Source organism: Somniosus microcephalus, chromosome 7 (assembly GCF_052327205.1).
Source record: "Somniosus microcephalus isolate GS21.2 chromosome 7, FLI_Smic_1.0, whole genome shotgun sequence".
NCBI classification, from domain to species: domain Eukaryota; kingdom Metazoa; phylum Chordata; class Chondrichthyes; order Squaliformes; family Somniosidae; genus Somniosus; species Somniosus microcephalus.
This window is the reverse complement of record NC_140993.1, coordinates 264,380,380-264,402,979: the sequence shown is the minus strand read 5'-3', so window position 1 is coordinate 264,402,979 and position 22,600 is coordinate 264,380,380. Positions and strand designations below refer to the sequence as shown.

The window sequence follows — 22,600 nt, the reverse complement described above, 5'->3', positions numbered from 1 at the left end:
GCATCGGCAGTATTTGGCTGTTGTATCAGTAATACTGACACACCGACACTGATATTTGCTTTGCAGATTATGGTTGCATAAAAATATATCCGGTGCCTCGGCGAAGTTAAGTGTCAGTGTTCCGCTGCGGGATGAGCTCGATCGGTTAAAAACGGAACTATGCCAGCAACTGGAAATAACTGATATCAGGTACTGGTGCTAAAAGGAATCAAGATATGCAAGAAATCGGTGTGTATCGTTTGTAGAGTTTGAAATGAGTCTTCATAAAATGAAGTAGGGAACGGTAGCGTAGTGGTAACGTCACTGGGCTAGTAACCCAGAGGCCTGGACTAATGATCCAGAGACGTGAGTTCAAATCCCACCACGGCAGCTGGGGAATTTAAATTCAATGAATTAAATAAATCTGGAATAAAAAGCTAGTATCAGTAATAGTGACCGCGAAACTACTGGATTGTTGTAAAAACCCATCTGGTTCACTAATGTCCTTTAGGGAAGGTAATCTGGTAATGTGGTTGACTCTTAACTGCCCTCTGAAATGGCCTAGCAAGCCACTCAGTTGTAACAAACCGCTACGAAAAACAATAATAAGAATAAAACTGGACGGACCATCCGGCATCAACCATGGCACCGGCTACGGACACGGCAACTGCACACCCAGCCCAGTCGACCCTGCAACGTCCTCTTCACCAACGATTGGGAGAGCTGTCCCACAGACTACTCAAGCAACAGCCTGACACAGTCATACTCACAGAATCTTACCTTTGGGACAGAGCCAATGTCTCAAACTTCCCACAGACCCACCAGGGGTGGCGGCACAATGGTATACAGTCGGGAGGGAGTGGCCCTGGGAGTCCTCAACATTGACTCCGGACCCCAGGAAGTCTCATGGCTACAGGTCAAGCATGGGCAAGGAAACCTCCTGCTGATTACCACCTACCGCCCTCCCTCAGCTGATGAATCAGTACTCCTCCATGTTGAACACCACTTGGAAGAAGCATTGAGAGTAGCAAGGGCACAGAATGTACTCTGGGTGGGGGACTTCAATGTCCATCACCAAGAGTGGCTCGGTAGCAGCACTACTGACCGAGCTGGCCGAGTCCTAAAGGACATAGCTGTCAGACTGAGCCTGCGACAGGTGGTGAGAGAACCAACACGAGGGAAAAACCTACTTGACCTCGTCCTCACCAATCTACCTGTTGCAAAACTGGGCATCCATGAGGCGCTGTGGGCCAGCAGGAGCAGCAGCAGATTTGTATTCTACCACAATCTGTAACCTCATGGCCCGGCATATCCCTCACTCTACCATTACCATCAAGCCAGGGGACCAACCCTGGTTCAATAAGGAGTGTAGAAGAGCATGCCATGAGCAGCACCAGGAGTACCTAAAAATGAGGTGCCAACCTGGGGAAGCTGCAACACAGGACTACATGCATGCTAAAAAGTGGAAGCAGCATGCTATAGACAGAGCTAAGCAATCCCACAATCAACGGATCAGATCAAAGTTCTGCAGTCCTGCCACATCCAGTCGTGAATGGTGGTGAACCATTAAACAACTAACGGGAGGGGGATGGTCCATGAATATCCCCATCTTCAATGATGGTGGAGTCCAGCACGTGAGTGCAAAAGACAAGGCTGAAGCATTTGCAACCATCTTCAGCCAGAAGTGCCGAGTGGATGATCCATATCGGCCTCCTCCTGAGGTCCCCACCATCACAGAAGCCAGTCTTCAGCCAATTCAATATCAAGAAACGGCTGAGCGTACTGGATACAGCAAAGGCTGTGGGCCCCGACAACATCCCGGCTGTCGTGCTGAAGACTTGTGCTCCAAAACTAGCCGCGCCTCTAGCCAAGCTGTTCCAACACAGCTACAACACTGGCATCTATCTGACAATGTGGAAAACTGCCCAGGTACGTCCTGTCCATAAAAAGCAGGACAAATCCCATCTGGCCAGTTACTGCTCCATCAGTCTACTCTCAATCATCAGCAAAGTGATGGAAGGTGTCATCAACAGTGCTATCAAGCGGCACTTACTCACCAATAACCTGCTCACTGATGCCCACTTTGGGTTCCGCCAGGACCACTCTGCTCCCGACCTCATTACAGCCCTGGTCCAAACATGGACAAAGGAGCTGAATTCCAGAGGTGAGGCGAGAGTGACTGCCCTTGACATCAAGGCAGTATTTGACCAAGTGTGGCATCAAGGAGCCCTAGTAAAACTGAAGTCAATGAGAATCGGGGGGGGGGGGGGGGGAGGAAACTCCCCATTGGTTGGAGTCATACCTAGCACAAATGAAGATGGTTGTGGTGATTGGAGGTCAATTATCACAGCCCCAGGACATCGCTGCAGGAGTTCCTCAGGGCAGTGTCCTCGGCCCAACCATCTTCAGCTGTTTCATCAGTGACCTTCCCTTCAACATAAGGTCAGAAATGGGGATGTTCGCTGATGACTGCACAGTGTTCAGTGCCACTCGCAACTCCTCAGATAATGAAGCAGTCCATGCCCGCATGCAACAAGACCTGGACGACATTCAGGCTTGGGCTGATAAGTGGCAGGTAACATTTGTGCCACACAAGTGCCAGGCAATGACTATCTCCAACAAGCGAGAGTCTAACCACCGCCTCTTGACATTCAGCGGCATTACCATCGCCGAATCCCCCACCATCAATATCCTGGGGGTCACCATTGACCAGAAACTTAACTGGACCAGCCACATAAATACTGTGGCTACAAGAGCTGGTCAGAGGCTAGGTATTCTGCAGCGAGTGTCTCACCTCCTGACTCCCCAAAGCCTTTCCACCATGTACAATACACAAGTAAGGAGTGTGATGGAATACTCTCCACTTGCCTGGATGAGTGCAGCACCAACAACACTCAAGAAGCTCGACACCATCCAAGACAAGGCAGCCCGCTTGATTGGCACCCCATCCACCACCTTAAACATTCACTCCCTCCACCACCGGCGCACCGTGGCTACAGTGTGTACCACCTGCAAGATGCACTGCAGCAACTCGCCAAGGCTTCTGCGGCAGCACCTCTGAAACGCACAACCTCTTCCACCTGGATGGACAAGGGCAGCAGGCGCAATGGAAACCATCACCTCCAGGTTCTCCTCCGAGTCACACACCATCCTGACTTAGAAGTATATCGCCGTTCCTTCATCGTCGCTGGGTCAAAATCCTGGAACTCCTTCCCTAACAACACTGTGGGAGTACCTTCACCACACGGACTGCAGCGGTTGAAGAAGGCGGCTCACCACCACCTTCTCAAGGGCAATTAGGGAGGGCAATAAATGCTGGCCTTGCCAGCGACGCCCACATTACCTGACTCAGAAGAGTGAGCTGTAAAAGTATTTCCATCCACTCCATGACTGTTTCCTGGCCATCTCTTAAGCAGGTTCCGATTGATAATACCTGCAAGGCCCGAAGCTGAAACCAGACCGTTCGCAACCTCGGCATCCTATTTGACCCTGAGCCGAGCTTGCGACCCCCATATCCTCTCCATCACCAAGACCGCCTACTTCCACCTCTGTAACATCGCCCGTCTCTGCCCCTGCCTCAGCCCATCTGCTGCTGAAACCCTCATCCATGCTTTCATTACCTCCAGACTCGACTATTCCAACGCTCTCCTGGCGGCCTCCTATCTTCAGCCTTCCGTAAACTCGAGCTCATCCAAAACTGCTGCCCATGCCCTAACTCGCACCAAGTCCCGTTCACCCATCACCCCTGTGCTCATTGACCTACATTGGCTCCCGGTCCGGCAACGACTCAATTTTAAAACTCTCATCCTTGTTTTCAAATCCCTCCATGGCCTCGCCTCCCCTCCCTATCTCTGTAACCTCCTCCAACCCCACAACCCTCCGAGATCTCTGCGCTCCTCCAATTCTGCCCTCTTGTGCATCCCTGATCTCCATCACTCCACCATTGGTGGTCGCCCTTTAGCTGCCAAGCCCCATAACTCTGGAATTCCCTCCCTAAACCTCTCCGCCTCTCTCTCCTCCTTTACGATGCTCCTTAAAATCTACCTCTTTGAGCAAGCTTTTGGTCACCTGTTCTAATACCTCGGTGTCAAATCTTCATCTGATTACACTCCTGTGAGCACCTTGCGATGTTTTACTCCATTAAAGGTGCTGTATAAATGCAAGTTGCTGTTGTAGCCACATGCAGTAAATCCCACACATTTACTGAGCATCACTCTAGGTTTTGCTGCTGCCCAAAATGATGTCTTTTTCAGATTAACCCTGGTGACTGGTATTTCGGCTGCTGTTTAAGAGGCCTTCCCTTTCTTTCATTGCAGCAGTGAAATCAGTAACGGAATTGTTACTGATTTGAGTTCGTAGATATCCAAACAAATAAATCCAGGTCCAATCAGGGTAAATAAATTTAAAAAAAAAAGAAAGACTTGCATTTATATAGTGCCTTTCACGACCGCAGGGCATCCCAAGCACTTTACAGCCAATGAAGTACTTTTGAAGTGTAGTCACTGTTGTAATGTAGGAGACGCGGCAGCCAATTTATGCACAGCAAGCTCCCACAAACAGCAATGTGATAATGACCAGATAATCTGTTTTTTTGTGATGTTGAGTGAGGAATAAATATTGGCCCCAGGACACCAGGGAGAACTCCCCTGCTCTTCTTCAAAATAGTGTATTGGGATCTATTACATCCATCTGAAAGGACAGACGAGGCCTGGGGTTAACGTCTCATCCGAAAGACGGCACTTCTGACAGTGCAGCACTCCCTCAGCACTGCATTGGGAGCGTCAACCTAGATTTTTGTGCTCAAGTCTCTGGAGTGAGACTTGAACTCACAACCTTCTGACTCAGAGGCGAGAGTGCTGCCCACTGACAGTATTGTACATGCCAGAATATTTGTTTAAATTAAGGTTTTATTTATCGCATTGGGCTCCAACATGTTTTTAGGAATATTTCTTGATCACAGATAAGTTGATTTTAATTCTGTTCTTGGTTTAGGTGGCAGAAAAGTTGGGGAGTAGCTCACCGTTGTAGCCAGCTACACAGCCTGGCGCGTTTTGCCCGACAGAACACTCCGCTATTGCACAATATCAAAGGTTCGTCTTTCTCTCTGTAACCTCCTCCAGCCCTACAACCCTCCGAGATCTCCGCGCTCCTCCAATACTGGCCTCTTGCGCATCCCCCGATTTCAGTCGCTCCACCATTGGCGGCCGTGCCTTCAGCTGCCTGGAGGCCGGCCCTAAGCTCTGGAATTCCCTCCCTAAACCTCTCTAGATTAGAGGACGAAGCTAGCATGCCGGACATCCCAAGAAAGGAAAAATGGCGGAGCAGGCTGGAAGGGCGAATGGCCTACTCCTGCTCCTATTTCTTATGCTCCACCTCTATTTCCTCCTTTAAGATGCTCCTTAAAACCTACCTCTTTGACCGGTCACCTGTCCTAATATCTCCTTATGTGGCTCATTGTCAAATTTTGTTTGTTGTCACTCCTGTGAAGCACCTTGGGATGTTTTACTACGTTAAAGGCTCTATATAAATGCAAGCTGTTGTTGTTTTATAAACGCTTGCTCTCAAAAGGTAAATGGCCGCCAGTGAAACCAAACCCACAACTCATGCTGCACACCATGTTTAACCACTGTTCGGTTTAATGGCTTAGCGCAGTGTAACTTTGCCTACGAGGCTTTGGGTTTCGAATCCAGTCCGTTCTTGTAGAATAAAATAAACTATTTCCTCTGGTGGGAGTGGGGGAGAGTCAAGAACAAGGGAGCATAATCTTAAAATTAGAGCCAGGCCATTCAGGGGTGAGGTCAGGAAGCACTTCTTCACACAAAGGGTAGTGGAAATCTGGAACTCTCTCCCTCAAAAGGCTGTGGCTGCTGGGGGTCAATCGGAGCTTTCAGGACTCAGATAGATGGATTTTTGTTCAGTTAGGATATCGAGGGATATGGAGCAAAGGCGGGTCGATGGAGTTGAGGTACAGATCAGCCGTGATCTAATTGACTGGTAGAACCAGCCCGAGGGGCTGAATGGCCTTTTCCTATTACAGGAAACTTTGTGCTATCCGGAAGTTGAATGTCCGGCAACTTTGATCTAACGGCAGAAATCAGCAGCCGTTTTGGTTAGGTTTTTTTTCTGCTTTTCACAGGCAGGCTCTGGAAAGCGTCTTTGTCGCTTAGCAACAGCTTCAGAGACGCTTCCAAGCTACTGGGCCGAGTGTTTACAAGCTGTTGCTGAGCAACAGTGTTTGTGGTTAGACACGGCAGGCTCTAGAAAGCGTCTCTGTATCTTAGCAACAGCTTCAGAGACGCTTCCAAGCCACGGGCCGAGTGTTTACAAGCTGTTGCTGAGCAACAGTGTTTGTGGTCAGATACTGCGATGAAAAGCTCCTATCTGATAACATTGACGCTGGTCTATCTGGAGCTTTTAAAAAAACGGCAGTAGCTCGGTCCCATGGGTGCCGGATAGCACAAAGTTTCCTGTAGTATCTTCTCTCTCTCTCTCTCAATCACTCGCTCAGATACATACCAGCATACCACTCTGACACATGTTGCATGCTTTGCAAGCTCTGTTTGAAGGGGAGTCGTGAGTCTGGTATTTCAACATATCTTCCTCTTCTTGAAAAGGAGACATGAGCAAGGGGAGTGGGACTAATTGGACAGCTCTTTCAAAGAGCCGGCACAGACATGGTGGGCTGAATGGCCTCCTTCTGTGCTGCATCATTTTATGATTCGGTGACTGTAAGTGAGCCCCCAACAAGCAGACATAGGTTCCGATGACACCGAGGAAGGCAGCACCTCATCACTCACTCCTTCCATAGCAAGCTGCAGAACAGGTATATTTACCCAACAGGATTCACTGGGAAGGTAGTGGTGGGGACGGAGCTGGCGGTGGAGACGGAGCAAGGACCTGATGGCTCACCTCATTCCCCAGCTGCATGGGATTGGGATTTGGACCTCACAATGATCACATTTAAAGAAAACATTTGCCTGTGTTTTTTACTTTCTGCAGATGCTGGCGTAGACATTTTGCAGTTTTACATTTAGAAGGATGCTATCTAAAGTACCGAAATATCATCTTGTCGTTAAATCAGCGCCAAGCCCCTGCAAGGTCTGACAGTGACTGTGGAGGAGTCCACTGCCCATGTCTATGGAGTAGCGCTCAGCAGAACCGCAGGACACCATAGAATGTGCTAAGCCCAAAGCCACCTGCAGTGACGAGAGTTATCAGGCCTCCTATCCCTTGTGAGTGCTCAGATGCTGTTGTAGAGGACTTGGGCTCCAATCTGCAACGTGTTCTCTTGGCCATCTTGAGCTTGCTGCTGGTGTTAGTTGGGCAGAGCCGTTACGAAAGGGCATCACTGGACACACTGCTGCCCAGAGGTCTGCCCTCATGTGCTGAGGAAGCTGAAAGACAGCTGGAGATGGCTGCCCCTGAGTGAAACCATTGCAGGAGATTGTCGAACAATGACTGGGATAGATAAGAATGGAACCAGGCGAGGGCAGTCCCACCCAGCTGGACGATGGAGGAGAGGTGTTGGAGGCACAGGTTGAGAAGGATGAGGAGGGATAGTTTACCACGGCCACATAGAACGTCAGTTGTGACTTTGATAGAGCAGAGACGGTTAAGGGGAGATTTGATAGGTTAAGGGGAGATTTGATAGAGGTATTCAAAATCATAAACAGTTTTTGATAGAGTAAATAAGGAGAAACTGTTTGCAGTGACTGAAGGGTTGGTAACCAGAGGACACAGATTGATGGTGATTGGCAAATGAACCAGAGGTGACATGAGGAAACTTTTTTTTACGCAGCGAGTTGTTGTGATCTGGAATGCACTGCCCGAAAGGGTGGTGGAAGCAGATTCAATAATAACAGTCTAAAGGGAATTGGATAAATACTTGAAAAGGAAAAATTTGCAGGGCTGTAGGGAAAGAGCAGGGGAGTGGGACTATTTGGATAGTACTACCAAGGAGCCGGTGCAGGCACACTGGGCCGAAGATTCTATGGGGGAGAAATTCGTCATGTTAGCACCTGGGGGTGGGGGTGGGGGTGCTAATGGGCTTGTGGCAGGGCGCAGCGAGTCCAACGCCGCACGCAGAATTCACCCGGGATTTAGCACCCCGATGGTCTGCTCGATGATGTTCCTGGTGGCGGCATGGCTCTCGTTATATGAGTGCTGGACAGGAGTGTTGGGGTTGCAGAGGGGAGTCATGAGCCAGGTGGAGAGCGGATAGCCCTTGTCTCCGACCAGCCAGCCACGAGCTTGATGTGGTGGCTGGGAAAATGCTGGCACACCGGTCTGGTGCAGGATTAAGGCATCGTGGCTGCTGCCAGGATAGCGGGCATTGACGGTGAGGATTCTCTGTCTGGTCGCATCCCAACTGGACATTAAGTGAGTGGTAGCCTTTGCGGTTACAGAAAACCTCAGGATTGTTACGGGGTGCCCGCAAAGCAACATGGCTGCAGTCAATGGCGCCCTGCACCATGGGGAAGCCCGCTATTCTGGCAAAGCCACATGCACGCTCGTCCTGCTTCTCTCTGGTGATGGGGAAGGAGATATAGTCTCTTCTCCTACTGTAGAGAGCCTCTGTGACCTCCCGGATACAGCGATGGACGGCAAACTGCGAGATGTTAGATATGTCTCCCGCTGCAGACTGGAAGGATCCACTGGCGAAGAAATTGAGGGCGACGGTGACCTTGACTGCCACTGAGAGAGACGTGGTGGTCCTGATCTGAGGCTCGAGGTCTGGCTGCAGGAGGTGGCAGAGCTCTGTGACCACCTCCTTGCTGAAACGGAGCCTTCTAACACACTGCTCCTCAGTGAAATTTACGTAGGAGAAGTGCTCCTGGAATACCCTGGGAGGGTAAGGCCTCCTGTTGAGAGCCCTGTTGCCTCTCCTCCCTCTGGCCACATTTTCCAATCTTTGTCTCTGCCTCCGACGTTGATGCTGGATGGCGAGGTCGAGCGCCAGTACAGCCCCCATTAATGTAACCAAGTGTAGGTCTTTGAAATCTTAGCAGAATGAAAGTGACATTTTTTAGCAGGCAGAACACTCCTGAAAGTAAATTCACTGAAAGCAGCTGTTTTGCTATCTGAAACTGCGAAGGCAGCATGGATTGGTGACTAAAATAGAAGCGGATGTTGATCCCTTTAAATACCGCTCCTGCAGCAGCCATCGAACGCATCACGCCTCCTCTTCCTGTCGTTGTTCAGGCCAGGCGCTAAGGCAGGGGGGCGACAGTCAATTTTGCATCTGGGCCGTTAACGGGGCGTTCCAAACTCATTGATGTCACGATCTGGCAGCCGCTGAAGGTCTAGGCTCCATGGTGTGCGCAGTGCTCTGCAATGTTGAAGGCGGACTCCTCCACGCTCCTTACCATTGCCGACAGGCTCTCGGGCACCCTTGCCATTGCACCCATCATCTTGGTGTGCATGCCCATCACCCTTCTTGTGAACACCTCCCCATCGAGGTCCTCATCTGAGTCCTGTGCAGCAGAACTCGCCCTCCGGGGAGCTGGCTCCCGAACTACCCTTTCCCCCTGGCCTTGCTGCAGCCCGCTCGTCCCCGGTGCATCACCCAGTGCAGGCCCCTCGACTAAACTTGCCTCTAAAGAACGCGTAGTCCCAGTATCTGAGGTGCTGCCTGCGGGTGAGACATGCAGTGACACGGTGCTTTCTTCCTCCTCCCCTTCTCCCGCCTCACTCTCACTGGGAGGCTCGGGGACAGGCTGGTCAGCTGGTTGCTGATTACTTGAAAGCATAAAGGCACAAGACTCGCATTAAACTGTGGGCAGCTGGGCAGGAAGGGAGCAAGGAATGCAAACAGTACAATAAGCTGGAAAGTGGGAAAGGCTTGTGGTGCGAGGGGGAAGCGGGATGAGCGAAGGAGAACATAAGAACATAAGAAATAGGAGCAGGAGTCGGCCATTTGGCCCTTTGAGCCTGCTCCGCCATTCAGTAGGATCATGGCTGATCTTCAACCTCATCTCCACTTTCCTGCACTATCCCCATATCCCTTGACTACCTTAATATTCAAAAATCTATCAATCTCTGTCTTGAATATACTCAACGACAGCCCCCTGGGGTAGAGAATTCCAAAGATTCACCACCCTCTGAGTGAAGAAATTTCTCCTCATCTCAGTCCTAAATGGCCGACCCCTTATCCTGAGACTGTGACCCCTGGTTCTAGACTCCCCAGCCAGGGGAAACATCCTCCCTGCATCTACCCTGTCAAGCCCTGTAAGAATTGTGTATGTTTCAATGAGATCACCTCTCATTCTTCTAAACTCTGGAGAATATAGGCCTAGTCTAATCAATCTCTCCTCATAGGACAATCCCCCCATCCCAGGAACCAGTCTGGTGAACCTTTGCTGCACTCCCTCTATGGCAAGTATATCCTTCCTTAGGTAAGGAGACCAAAACTGTACACAATACTCCAGGTGTGGTCTCACCAGAGCCCTATATAATTGCAGTAAGACGTCTTTACTCTGATACTCAAATCCTCTTGTAATAAAGGCCAACATACCATTTGCTTTCCTAATTGCTCGCTGTACCTGCATGTTAACTTTCAGTGATTTGTGTACAAGGGCACCCAGGTCCCTCTGAACACCAACATTTCCCAATCTCTCACCATTTAAAAAATACTCTGCTTTTCTATTTTTCCTACCAAAGTGGATAACTTCACATTTCTCCACATGATATTCCATTTGCCATGTTCTTGCCCACTCACTTAGCCTGTCTATATCCCCTTGAAGCCTCCTACATCCTCCTCACAACTTACATTCCCACCCAGCTTTGTATCATCAGCAAACTTGGATATATTACATTTGGTCCCCTCATCCAAATCATTGATGTAGATTGTGAATAGCTGAGGCCCAAGCACTGATTCTTTGCGGCACCCCACTAGTTACTTGCTGTCTTCTGTTGACTGAAGTCTCTCTTCCTCTGGTTTTGCGCTGCCTTCAGTGTTCAATAACTGCTCTTTTATACCTTTTTCTCCCCTGAGCCTACGTGACGTTCAGTAACTGTCTGGTACCTGTTATTTCAGTCACCCTCTCACTCCTCATTTTTTGCATCTCAAGCTATCCTTATCTGAGAACAACCTTCACACTAAGTTCTCTCAGATCTCTTTTTGCTTCTTAATCAGCTCATTGTTTAGCCACACAGCCGATTTTAGTATCATCTGCAAACTTCTTTCTCATAACCCCTACATTCAAGTCTAAATCATTGATATATACCACAAAAAGCAAGGGACCCAGTACTGAGCCCTGCGGAACCCCACTGGAAACAGCCTTCCAGTCACAAGAACACCCTTCGACCATTACCCTTTGTTTCCTGCCTCTGAGCCAGTTTTGGATCCAACTTGCCACTTTGCCTTGGATCCCATGGGCTTTTACTTTCATGACCAGTCTGCCATGCGGGACCTTATCAAAAGCCTTGCTAAAATCCATATAGACTACATCAAATGCACTACCCTCATCGACCCTCCTTGTTACCTCCTCAAAAAATTCAATCAAGTTAGTCTGACACGACCTTCCCATAACAAATCCATGCTGACCGTCCTTGATTAATCCGTGTCTTTCTAAATGAAGATTTATCCTGTCCCTCAGAATTTGTTCAATAATTTCCCCACCACCGAGGCTGGGCTGACTGGCCTGTAATTACTCGGTCTATCCCTTTCTCCCTTTTTAAACAAAGGTACAGGTAGACTATCCTTTATCCGCACTTCCGAAAACCTCTAAAAACCGAAAGCTTTTTCGTGGAGCGTAAGTCGTGCGCATGACATGACCCGAGTGGCGCCAAACATGACGGGAGTGGTCCGGGAGCTCTGCCTTTCCCTGTGAGCAGGGCAGAGGGTCACAGAGTTCCCTCCTGGGTAGGAGATTGCAGGTCGAGCCGGGCAGTGTGAAGGAGGTACCGGGAGAGTGAACCCAACAATACAGCGGCCTGTCCGATAGCTGCAGCGGCCCGTCCGATGGTCTTTTCTTCCCCCCCCCCCCCGACCTGATTTGCGGGCCAGCTTAGTGTAGGAGTCAGCCGATATCCGGCTTTCCCACAACTGGCGGCGGCAGTCGAGCCCCAGAGCCCCGCTAAGTCAAGGAATTTAGATACGGAGCAGGGGGAGCCGGAAACCTCGATCTAACGGCAGAAATCAGCAGCCGTTTTGTTAGGTTTTTTTTCTCCCTAGTATTTTTTTAAACAGTCAGGCTGTGGAAAGAGTCTCTGTAGCTTAGCAACAGCTTCAGAGACGCTTCCAAGGCAGGGCCCAAGTGTTTACAAGCTGTTGCTAAGCAACAGTGTTTGTTGTCAGATACGGAGATGAAAACCTTCTGAAATCCGAAAAATTCCGAAAACCGAAACACAGCTGGTCCCAAGGTTTTCGGATAAAGGATAGTCTACCTGTACAATGTTAGCAGTCCTCCGGCACCACACCTGTAGCCAGAGAGGATTGAAAAATGATAGTCAGGGCCTCTGCTATTTCCTCTTTTGCTTCTCTTAACAGCCTGGGGTACATTTCATCCGGGCCTGGGGATTTATCCACTTTTAAAGCTGCTAAACCCCTTAATACTTCCTCTTTCACTGTTTATTTCATCTAATATTTCACGCTCCTCCTCCCTGATTGCAATGTCTGCATCGTCCCTCTCTTTTGTGAAAACAGACGCAAAGTATTCATTAAGAACCATACCCACGTCTTCTGCCTCCACACACAGATTACCTTTATGGTCTCTAATAGGCCCTACTCTTACTTTAGTTGTCCTCTTGCTCTTAATGTATTTATAAAACATCTTTGGGTTTTCCTTGCCAAAATGTTTTCATGCTCTCTCTTTGCTTTCCTAATTTCCTTTTTAATTGCTTCGAATCAAAGAATGTCACAGCACAGAAAGAAGCCATTTGGCCCATGATTTCTGCACTGGTCTAATCTCGCACTCCTGCGCACTCCCGTACCTTTCCATCTTTTTCAAGCAATTTTCTAAATTCCCTTTCAAAAGAATTGATGGATGCTAATTCAACAATGGGTTGTGGCAGCGAATTGGTCATTCTAACCACCTTGTGTGTAAAGTGGATTCTTCTAATCTCTCCTTTTTTGCGATGGTCTACAATTTGTGCTCTCTCGTTACTAACTCGCTAACCAGTGGAAGCAATAGGCTTAGCTGGAAATTGGAAGATAAATTGTGGCGTTCTGAGTTACGCCTAAGCCTATTTTTGAGTACCTCGTATTGCCTCTTCCCAGTACAGTATCATTAATTCCCACGTGGACTGTCGCTGGCTCCCTTTGCCTCTCCACAGCTTTGTCCCTTGTTCCACTAAACTGACCTGATGCTTTATTTTCTCCTTCCCCGTCTAACATCCTCAGTGGTGTCCACTATCTACAATATTTGAAGTGTTACTTCACCGTACTTCCTACCTTTCTCATAAACTCTTACTCCCAGCTTCTTCCGCACGCTATATCAGTTATTTTTTGTAAGAGGATCAAGAGGAGGCCATTCAGCCCCTCGAGCCTGTTCCACCATTTGATCTGTATCTCCACTCCATTTATCCGCTTTAGCTCCACGTCCCTCGATACCCTTACCCAACAAGTATCTGTCAAACTCAGCCTTGACAATTTCAATTGACCCCCCGCCTCCATAGCTTTTTGGGGGAGAGCGCCCAGATTTCCACTACCCTTTGTGTGAAGAAGTGCTTCTTGAGTCACAGTCTAAGGATAAGGGGTAGGCCATTTAGGACAGAGATGACGAGGAATTTCTTCACCCAGAGAGTGGTGAACCTGTGGAATTCTCTACCACAGAAGGCAGTGGAGGCCAATTCATTGAATATATTCAAGAAGGGGTTAGATATATTTCTTAAGGCTAAAGGGATCAAGGGATAAGGCAGGGACAGGGTACTGAGTTTAGATGATCAGCCATGATCTCATTGAATGGCGGAGCAGGCTCGAGGGGCCGAATGGCCTACTCCTGCCTTCCACATCATGGTGTTCAGAGAGATTTAGGTGTCCTCGTACAGGAAACATTTAGGAAGGTAAATGGCATGTTGGCCTTTATTGCAAGGGGGTTGGAGTATAAGAGTAAGGAAGTCTTGCTACAATTGTACAGGGCTTTGGTGAGACCACACCTGGAGCATTGTGCACAGTTTTGGTCTCCGTATCTGAGGAGGGACATACTTGCCTTAGAGGGAGTGCAACGAAAGTTCGCTAGATTTTTTTTTTTATTCACGGGATGTGGGCATCGCTGACCAGGCCGGCATTTATTGCCCATCCCTAATTGCCCTTGAGAAGGTGGTGGTGCGCCGCCGCCTTGAACCGCTACAGTGGTTAGTTTTTCATAGTGCTTTTGATACAACTGAGTGGTTTTTATGGAAGTTAAGAGTCAACCACATTACTGTGGGTCTGGTGTCACGCATAGGCCCCACGGGGTAAGGACAGCAGGTTCCCTTCCCTAAAGAACATTAGTGAACAAGTTGGGTTTTCACAGCAATCCGGTAGTTTCATGGTGATTAGCTTTTGTTTAATTCCAGATTTATTTATTAACTGAATTTAAATTCCCCAACTACATGATGGGATTTGAACTCACCGTCTCCGGATCATTAGTCCGGGGCCTCTGGATTACTAGTCTGGTAACATAACCACTATGCTACCGTACCTGGGATGAGAGGGTTGTCCTATGAGGAGAGATTGAGTAGATTGGGCCTATACTCTCTGGAGTTTAGAAACATGCGAGGTGATCTCATTGAAGCATGTAAGATTCTGAGGGGGATTGACAGGGTAGATGCTGAGAGGTTGTTTCCCCTGGCTGGAGAGCCTAGAACCAGGGGTTACAGTCTCAGAATAAGGCGTCGGCCATTTAGGACTGAGATGAGGAGGAATTTCTTCACTCAGAGGGCTGTGAATCTTTGGAATTCTCTGCCCCAGAGGGCTGTGGATGCTGAGTCATTGAGTATATTCAGTGCTGAGATAGAAAGAAAGACTTGCACTTATACAGAGAGAGATAGATTTTTGGACTCTAGGGGAATCAAGGGATATGGGGATCGGGCGGGAAAGCGGAGTTGAGGTCAAGGATTTGCCATGATCTTATTGAATGGCTCGAAGGGTCATATGGCCTACTCCTGCTCCTGCTTCTAATGCTCTTGTCACCCCTGAACGGCCTGGCTCTAATTTTAAGCTTATGCCCCCTTGTTCTGGACTCTGCCCCACCAGGGGCAATAGTTTATCTCTCTGTCTACCCTATCAACTCTTTTAATCATCATAAACACCTCATCACCCCATAATCTTCTAAACTCAAGGGAATACAAGCCTAGTCTGTGCAACCCGTCCTCGTAGTTTAACCCTTTAAGTCCTGGTATCATTCTGGTGAATTAATACTGCACCCACTCCAAGGCCAATATAAGGCGGTGCCCAGAACTGAACGCAGTACTCCAGATGGAATCTGACCAATTTAAAATGGAAGTCTGTGATGTATTTTCTACACTATAAATGTTGAAGCAAACCTTTTATTCCTTTCCCTGGGTTTGGCTGCTCTCTTCACAGGATGTGCACTAATCTTTGCTGATCACTCAGGGATGAACGCTGCAGGGCAGATTATGCTGGGAACAGTAGATGTCCATCATCACTGGACAAAAGTAAGTCAAACTAATAGTAAAGAAAACATTTTAGGATAGTGCGTTCATTTTTATATTGACATAAATGATTGCATCGTTCTGTCTGGTCAGCGTTTTAGTCTTGCTGTGCCCACACCGTGGTCAGACAATGCACTGGAAGGGTTCACTGTCAGTGGGGTGCACTCACAGTATATACAGTCCTCCTACCAACGCTAAAAAAACAGATTATCTGGTCATTCATCTCATTGCTGTTTGTGGGACCAAAACAGCAGCTTGCATTTCTGTAGCACCTTCTGTCGAGGAGATTACAGAGATAGGGAGGGGGCTGAGGCCATGGAGGGATTTGAAAGCAAGGATGAGAATTTTAAAATCGAGGCGTTGCCGGACCGGGAGCCAATGTAGGTCAGCGAACACAGGGGGTGATGAACGGGACTTAGTGCGGGTTAGGACACGGGCAGCCGTGTTTTGGACGAGCTGAAGTTTGTGGAAGGCGGGAGGGCAGCCAGGAGAGTGTTGGAATAGACGAGTCTGGAGGTAACAAAGGCATCTGTAAAGTGTTTACGGTGTGAATTATGCACCAAATATTAGTGCAGTAAATGTTTAATCTGTTATTACTTGAAGCTGTTGGAGAGGTTGCCCACCTACTGTGATCTTCACAGCCACCTTTCCATGTTGGAAGAGAGGATCAGCTACCTTCTGGGAGACGTAGAGTTAATTTATGATGAAGACCTACAGCCAGCGATGATGCTAGAGGATTATTACAGGATGTTAAAGGCCTTTCATCAGAATTTGGTCGTCACTCGACCTTTGTTTCACCCACGGAGTCTAAAAGGACTGCAAATAATTCTAGAAAAGTGAGTGATTGCAAAAATAGTTATTTCTGGTCGACGGGTCACTGAGAGATGTTACCTGCAGCTGCTCGAGCTCTCGTAAAATGTTCCCTTGTACAGGGAGATGGGAATACTGTAACCAGGGCCCTGATAGTACCCCAGAATGTGAAACCCACTCCACCAGCTAACTCACTTAGGCCAGGTCCATCTTGATGGTCCATAAAACAGTCTCGGGCAGACATGAAAGCAAGGCATTGAGCTCAAACTATCTTTACATGTTTCTTCAGGACCCTTGCAGATTATTGTGATCCTCTTCCTGTTGTGCCTTTCCCTTCTCAGCTGGTGTAACCCTCTGAGTTTCCTCCATGTAACAACAACAACAACTTGTATTTTTATAGCACCTATAACGTCCCAAGATGCTTCACAGGAGCGTTATTATGCAGAATTTAACACCGAGCCACATAAGGAGATATTAGGGCAGATGACCAAAAGCTTGGTCAAAGAAATGGGAACACAAAGGAATGTCTTAAAGGAGAAAAGAGAGGCGGAGAGCTATGGGCCTCGGCAGTTAAAGGCACGGCCGCCAATGGTGGAGCGATTAAAATCGGGGATGCTCAAGAGGCCCGAATTGGAGGAGCGCAGAGATCTCCGAGGGTTGTAGCGGTATATAATGTGCGGTGTGAGGACGCAAGGTAGGAATGAGGAAAGCCCATCTCCAGCAGCACTTTCAACTCTATATCCTCTTCCCATTAAATCAGGAATTTTTCCCCCCCAATCTATAGGTGGCTGGCTGCGAGTTTATTCTGTACATCTAGTATATTGGACTCCTCGACAGCTGCGCTGTAGAATGTGCTTCCTGTGTGTTTGGGGAAGGGAAGGGAAGGGCGGGGGGGGGATCTCTGGACAATCCATTGGTGATTTGACTGACCGTATTATGAGAGAGTCGTCCAATCTATAATTGGGGCCAATCAGTCCCTTGACCTTTATGTTGTATTTAGCTCCAGGCTTGTTTAGTTTATGTAACCGATAACTTGTCTTCCACTGGGAGGAAACTTCTTACAAGAAAAGCAAATGGCTTGTTCTGCGTTTAGTTTCACACACTGATGTTTAAATATCCTAGGTGGCTCAATTTGTAATCGCAGTGTTCAATGTGGGATTTATCCATACAGATTACCAAGAAAGTCTTGCATTTATGTAGCGTCTTGCATGACCCCAGGATGTCCCAAAGCGCTTTACTGCCAATGAAGTACTTTTGAAGTGGAGTCACGTTGTAATGTAGGAAACGTGGCAGCCAATTTCCACACAGGAAGCTCCCACAAACAGCAATGTGATAATGACCAGATAATCTGTTTTTGTTATGTTGATCGAGGGATAAATATTGGCCAGGACACTGGCGATAGATCCCCTGCTCTTCTTCGAAATAGTGCCATGGGATCTTTTACGTCCACCTGAAAGAACAGACAGATTTTAACGTCTCATCCGAAAGACGGCACCTCAGACAGTGCAGCATTCCCTCAGCACTGCACTGGAGTGTCAGCCTAGATTTTTGTGCTCAAGTCTCTGGAGTGGGACTTGAACCCACAACCTTCTGACTCCGAGGCGAGAGTGCTGCCCACTGAGCTGACACTTATTATAGGTCCCAGGTTTGATCCATGGTCCAATGCCTTTTTGGCAAAGGAGAGAAAAATCAGCCGTGTTCCTCTCGATCTCCCTCCAGCGATCTTTTCATGTAGTCAATGGAATCAAAAGTCGGGAGAGGTGTTTAACAGGCGGGAGAGTTGGCCGTAAAAGATCCCAAGGCACTATTCGAAGAAGAGTAGGGAGTTCTCCCCGGTGTCCTGGCCAATATTTATCTCTCAACCAGCGTCACTAAAACAGATGATCTGGTCATCACCTCATTGCTGTCCGTGGGAACTTGCTGTGAGCAAATTGGCTGCCGCGTTTCCTACATTACAACAGTGACTACACTTCAAAAATGTACTTCATTGGCTGTGAAGCACTTTGGGACGTCCTGAGTTTGCGAAAGGCAATATAAGGTTTTACTTCTCCTTCTTGCTCCTCCATTCTTTCAAATGACCGCATACACTAACAGGACTTTGTTCTGTCATTTCAGTGACTCTTCTGCTCCTAGCCTCCATAAAGCGGGCCAACTGTGTGTGCCCGTCATGTGCGACCCCACTGCCTTGCAATGGTTTATTCTGGCCCACGCACAAACAGCCAGGACTTACCTGAGAAGAGAGGAGGAGTAAGTAACAAGATTCTTACCTGGTTCACGTTGCAGACGAGAGGGCGGCAACTGAAGCCAATCCTGCGCAACGGGCGTATGTGACCAGGACATCGCTTTTACACGCTGCTTGTTTTTTGCATATTAGACTAACTCAGTGAAGTATTGGGAAACTGCGTGAATCCATTTTAATTGTGTTCGTAACGAAATGTGTTATTTTCATTTAGAGTAGAAGTGCGAAACGTGTTTCGTGGCTATTTATTGATTTCCATAGAATTACGTAGACTTAAAGCACAGAAATTGCCCATCCAGCCCAACTGCTCCGTGCTGGTGTTTATGCTTCACACGAGCCTCCTCCCGCCCCTCTTCATCTCACCCTATCAGCATATCCTTCTATTCCTTTCTCCCTCATGTACTTATTGATATACCTATCAATTCATCCAATGAAAAGCGACGAGTTAAGACAGTAACTATAGGTTTTTATTGGCTAAATAACAGAGCCCACCCTCGTGGGTGATCGGGTCCAACAAGGAGGAATACCAGCCAGTCGACCACCTTTATACCTGGGCAAGCAGGCGGAGCCATGGGCGGAGTCAGCTGTGGTCAGCCCAGGTATAACAGCATGACAAGAGGTGACCTTGTGTAGTGATACAACAGTGTAAACAGTGATAACCATAGTGTAACGATATAAACAGTGATAACCATAGTGTAACGATAGTGAACGATAAAAGTGGTTTACCACATTCACCCCTTGTTTAAATTTGAGTCCGGCGGGGTGAAGTGTACTACCAGTTCGGGTATGTCAGTCTGTCTGGAGGCCTCGTAAGTCTTTCTGATCGGCGCAGCAGCGGCGGCGGTGCTGCAGTATCCGATGTTAATGCTGGTGTCTGCGTGGTCGGCGAAGGCTCGTGGGGTTCCGGCATGCCGTCTACCTGGGCTGGATTTGGGGGGGTGGTGGGGGGTAATGGTGGTGTCTCAGGGGTGCCCGAGGGTGCAAGGTCTCGTAAGGAGACTGTGTCCTCCCGCCCGTCTGGGTATGCCACATAGGCGTACTGGGGGTTGGCGTGCAGGAGGTCCACCCTCTTGACCAGGGGGTCCGTTTTACGGGCCCTCACGTGCTTTCGCAGCAAGACGGGCCCCGGGGAAGTCAGCCATGTTGGTAGCGAGGTTCCCGTAGTCGACTTCCTGGGGAAAACAAACATTCGTTCATGGGGGGTGGCGTTAATGGCCGTGCAAAGCAGTGACCGGATGGAATGCAGCGCTGCCGGGAGGACTTCCTGCCAGCGAGAGGTTGGGAGGCCCGTAGACTTTAAGGCTAAGAGAACGGCCTTCCAGACAGTCGCGTTCTCTCTTTCCACCTGGCCGTTCCCTCGGGGGTTGTAGCTGGTGGTCCTGCTTGCAGCAATACCTCTCGCTAGTAGGAACTGGCGAAGTTCCTCGCTCATGAAGGATGAGCCCCGGTCGCTATGTATATAGTTCGGGAACCCGAACAAGGCGAAGAGGTCGTTCAGGCATTTGATGACCGTGGTACTGGTCATGTCTGGGCAGGGGAAGGCAAAGGGGAAACGGGAGTACTCATCAATGATGTTGAGGAAGTACACATTACGGTCAGAGGACGGGAGGGGCCCCTTAAAATCGATGCTCAAGCGCTCGAAGGGGCGGGTGGCCTTGATCAGGCTTGCTCTGTCCGGCCTAAAGAAATGCGGTTTGCATTCGGCACAAGTTTGGCAGTTCCTGGTCATGGTCCTGACCTCCTCGATGGAGTAGGGCAGGTTGCGGGCCTTAATGAAGTGGTAAAGTCTGGTGACCCCGGGGTGGCAGAGGTCGTTGTGGAGGGTCTGCAGTCTATCAATTTGCGCGTTGGCGCATGTACTTCGTGATAGAGCGTCTGGGGGTTCGTTCAGTTTACCAGGCCGGTACAAGATATCATAATCATAGGTGGAGAGCTCGATTCTCCACCTCAAGATCTTGTCGTTCTTGATTTTGCCCCTCAGCTTGTTATTAAACATAAAAGCGACCGAACGCTGGTCGGTGAGGAGGGTAAATCGTTTGCCTGCCAGGTAATGCCTCCAGCGTCGTACTGCCTCCACGATCGCCTGGGCCTCCTTCTCGACTGAAGAGTGTCGGATCTCAGGGCCCTGGAGGGTCCTTGAGAAGAAGGCCACAGGTCTCCCCGCCTGGTTAAGGGTTGCAGCTAGGGCGAAGTCGGATGCATCGCTCTCCACTTGGAAAGGGATAGACTCATCCACCGCGTGCATTGTGGCCTTAGCAATGTCTCCCTTTATGAGGGAGAAGGCTGCGCACACTTCTGCCGTCAGGGGGAAGGAGGTGGACTTCATGAGGGGTCTGGCTTTGTCCGCATAATTCGGCACCCATTGGGCATAGTAGGCGAAGAGCCCCAGGGTTCTCTTCAGCGCCTTTGGACAGTGGGGGAGGGGAAGCTCCATGAGGGGGCGCATTCTTTCGGGATCGGGGCCGATGACTCCGTTCTCTACTATGCAGCCGAGGATGGCAAGACGTGAGGTGTTAAACACACATTTCTCCTTATTGTAAGTGAGGTTCAGCCGTTGGGCCGTACGGAGGAATTTCTCCAGATTAACACCGTGGTCCTGCTGGTCGCGGCCGCAGATGGTGACGTTATCTAGATAAGGGAACGTGGCCTGCAGCCCGTTCTGGTCAACCATCCGGTCCATCTCCCTTTGGAAGACCGAAACCCCGTTGGTGACGCCGAAGGGAACCCTAAGGAAGTGGTAGAGGCGGCCGTTCGCCGCGAAGGCTGTATACTGGCGGTCCTCAGGGCGGATAGGGAGTTGGCGATAGGCCGACTTAAGGTCGATGGTAGAGAATACCCGGTACTGTGCAATCTGATTGACCATATCAGATATGCGGGGAAGGGGGTATGCGTCCAGCTGGGTCCCGGTCCGGCAACGCCTCAGTTTTAAAATTCTCACCCTTGTTTTCCAAATCCCTCCGTGGCCTCTCCCCATCCCTATCTTTCTAACCTCCTCCAGCCCTGCAACCCTCCGAGATCTCTGAGCTCCTCCAATTCTGGCCTCCTGCGCATCCCCTAATTTAATTGCTCCATCATTGGCGGCCGTGCCTTCAGCTGCCTGGGCCCTAAACTCTGGAATTCCCTCCCTAAATCTCTCCACCTCTCTAGCTCTCCTCCTTTAAGACGTTCCTTAAAAATCTACCCCTTTGACCAAGCTTTTGGTCACTTGTCCTAATATCTCCTTATGTGGCTCGTTGTCAAATTTTGTTTGATAATCGCTCCTGCAAAGTGTCTTGGGACGTTTTACAACATTAAAGGTGCTATATAAATGCAAGTTGTTGTTTAAGATGTGTTTGTGAACGCTTTTGTGTTCCATTGGGGTCCTGTTCTGGTCATCCAGTGGGGGTGTATTTGAGATCTTTGGGGTAGGGTTGGATGGTGTAGTTCTGTGGCTTGACGGATGCAGAAAAGAAGAAAAATGTTATCAGCTACCTGGTAGGATCTTCATTTTTTTAAATCATTGACCTGCATCCTCCGTACGTCACAATCCCACACAACACGAGACTAAAGTACCATTGACTGGGCCAACTTGAGGGTGGCCAGCATTCCAAATTGCTTGCAGTTCATTGACACCAACAGTTATTGTGAACATAATCGAGGGATTTACTGGCTCTAGCAAAAAGATAGTAAAATAATTGTGCAATAAAACCATCACATCGCCCAAATTCCAAAAATTAATGGGACAAATCCAGGGATGAGGGACCTCAGTTATGAGGAGAGGTTGGAAAAATTCGGACTGTTCTCCTTGGGACAGGGAAGATTAAGGTCACCTAATAGAGGTTTTCAAGATGATGAGAGGTTTTGATAGAGTAGAGAGAGAAAAACTAATCCCTCCGGCGAGTGGGTCAATAACCAGAGGTCACATATTTCAAATCATTGGCCAAAGATCTAGAGGGGGGATGAGCAATGCTCCCTGTGAGCTGCACCTATTTCTTT

General features: G+C 48.9%; 1 protein-coding gene across 4 annotated transcripts in view; it reads left to right on the top strand.

The window, feature by feature from the left end:
• The window catches only part of tcaim (T cell activation inhibitor, mitochondrial), a 39,563-nt gene that overhangs the window by 15,429 nt on the left and 1,534 nt on the right, over nucleotides 1-22,600 (top strand). The window contains exons 5-10 of one of the 4 annotated variants that reach the window (XM_085993711.1): nucleotides 67-189; nucleotides 4,972-5,069; nucleotides 10,297-10,353; nucleotides 15,488-15,579; nucleotides 16,180-16,412; nucleotides 18,502-18,633. In XM_085993711.1, the coding sequence (XP_085849837.1) occupies nucleotides 67-189; nucleotides 4,972-5,069; nucleotides 10,297-10,353; nucleotides 15,488-15,579; nucleotides 16,180-16,412; nucleotides 18,502-18,633 (735 nt within the window). The remainder of the gene's footprint in view (nucleotides 1-66; nucleotides 190-4,971; nucleotides 5,070-10,296; nucleotides 10,354-15,487; nucleotides 15,580-16,179; nucleotides 16,413-18,501; nucleotides 18,634-22,600) is intronic. The other 3 variants (XM_085993714.1, XM_085993713.1, XM_085993715.1) reach the window with 3 other exon arrangements.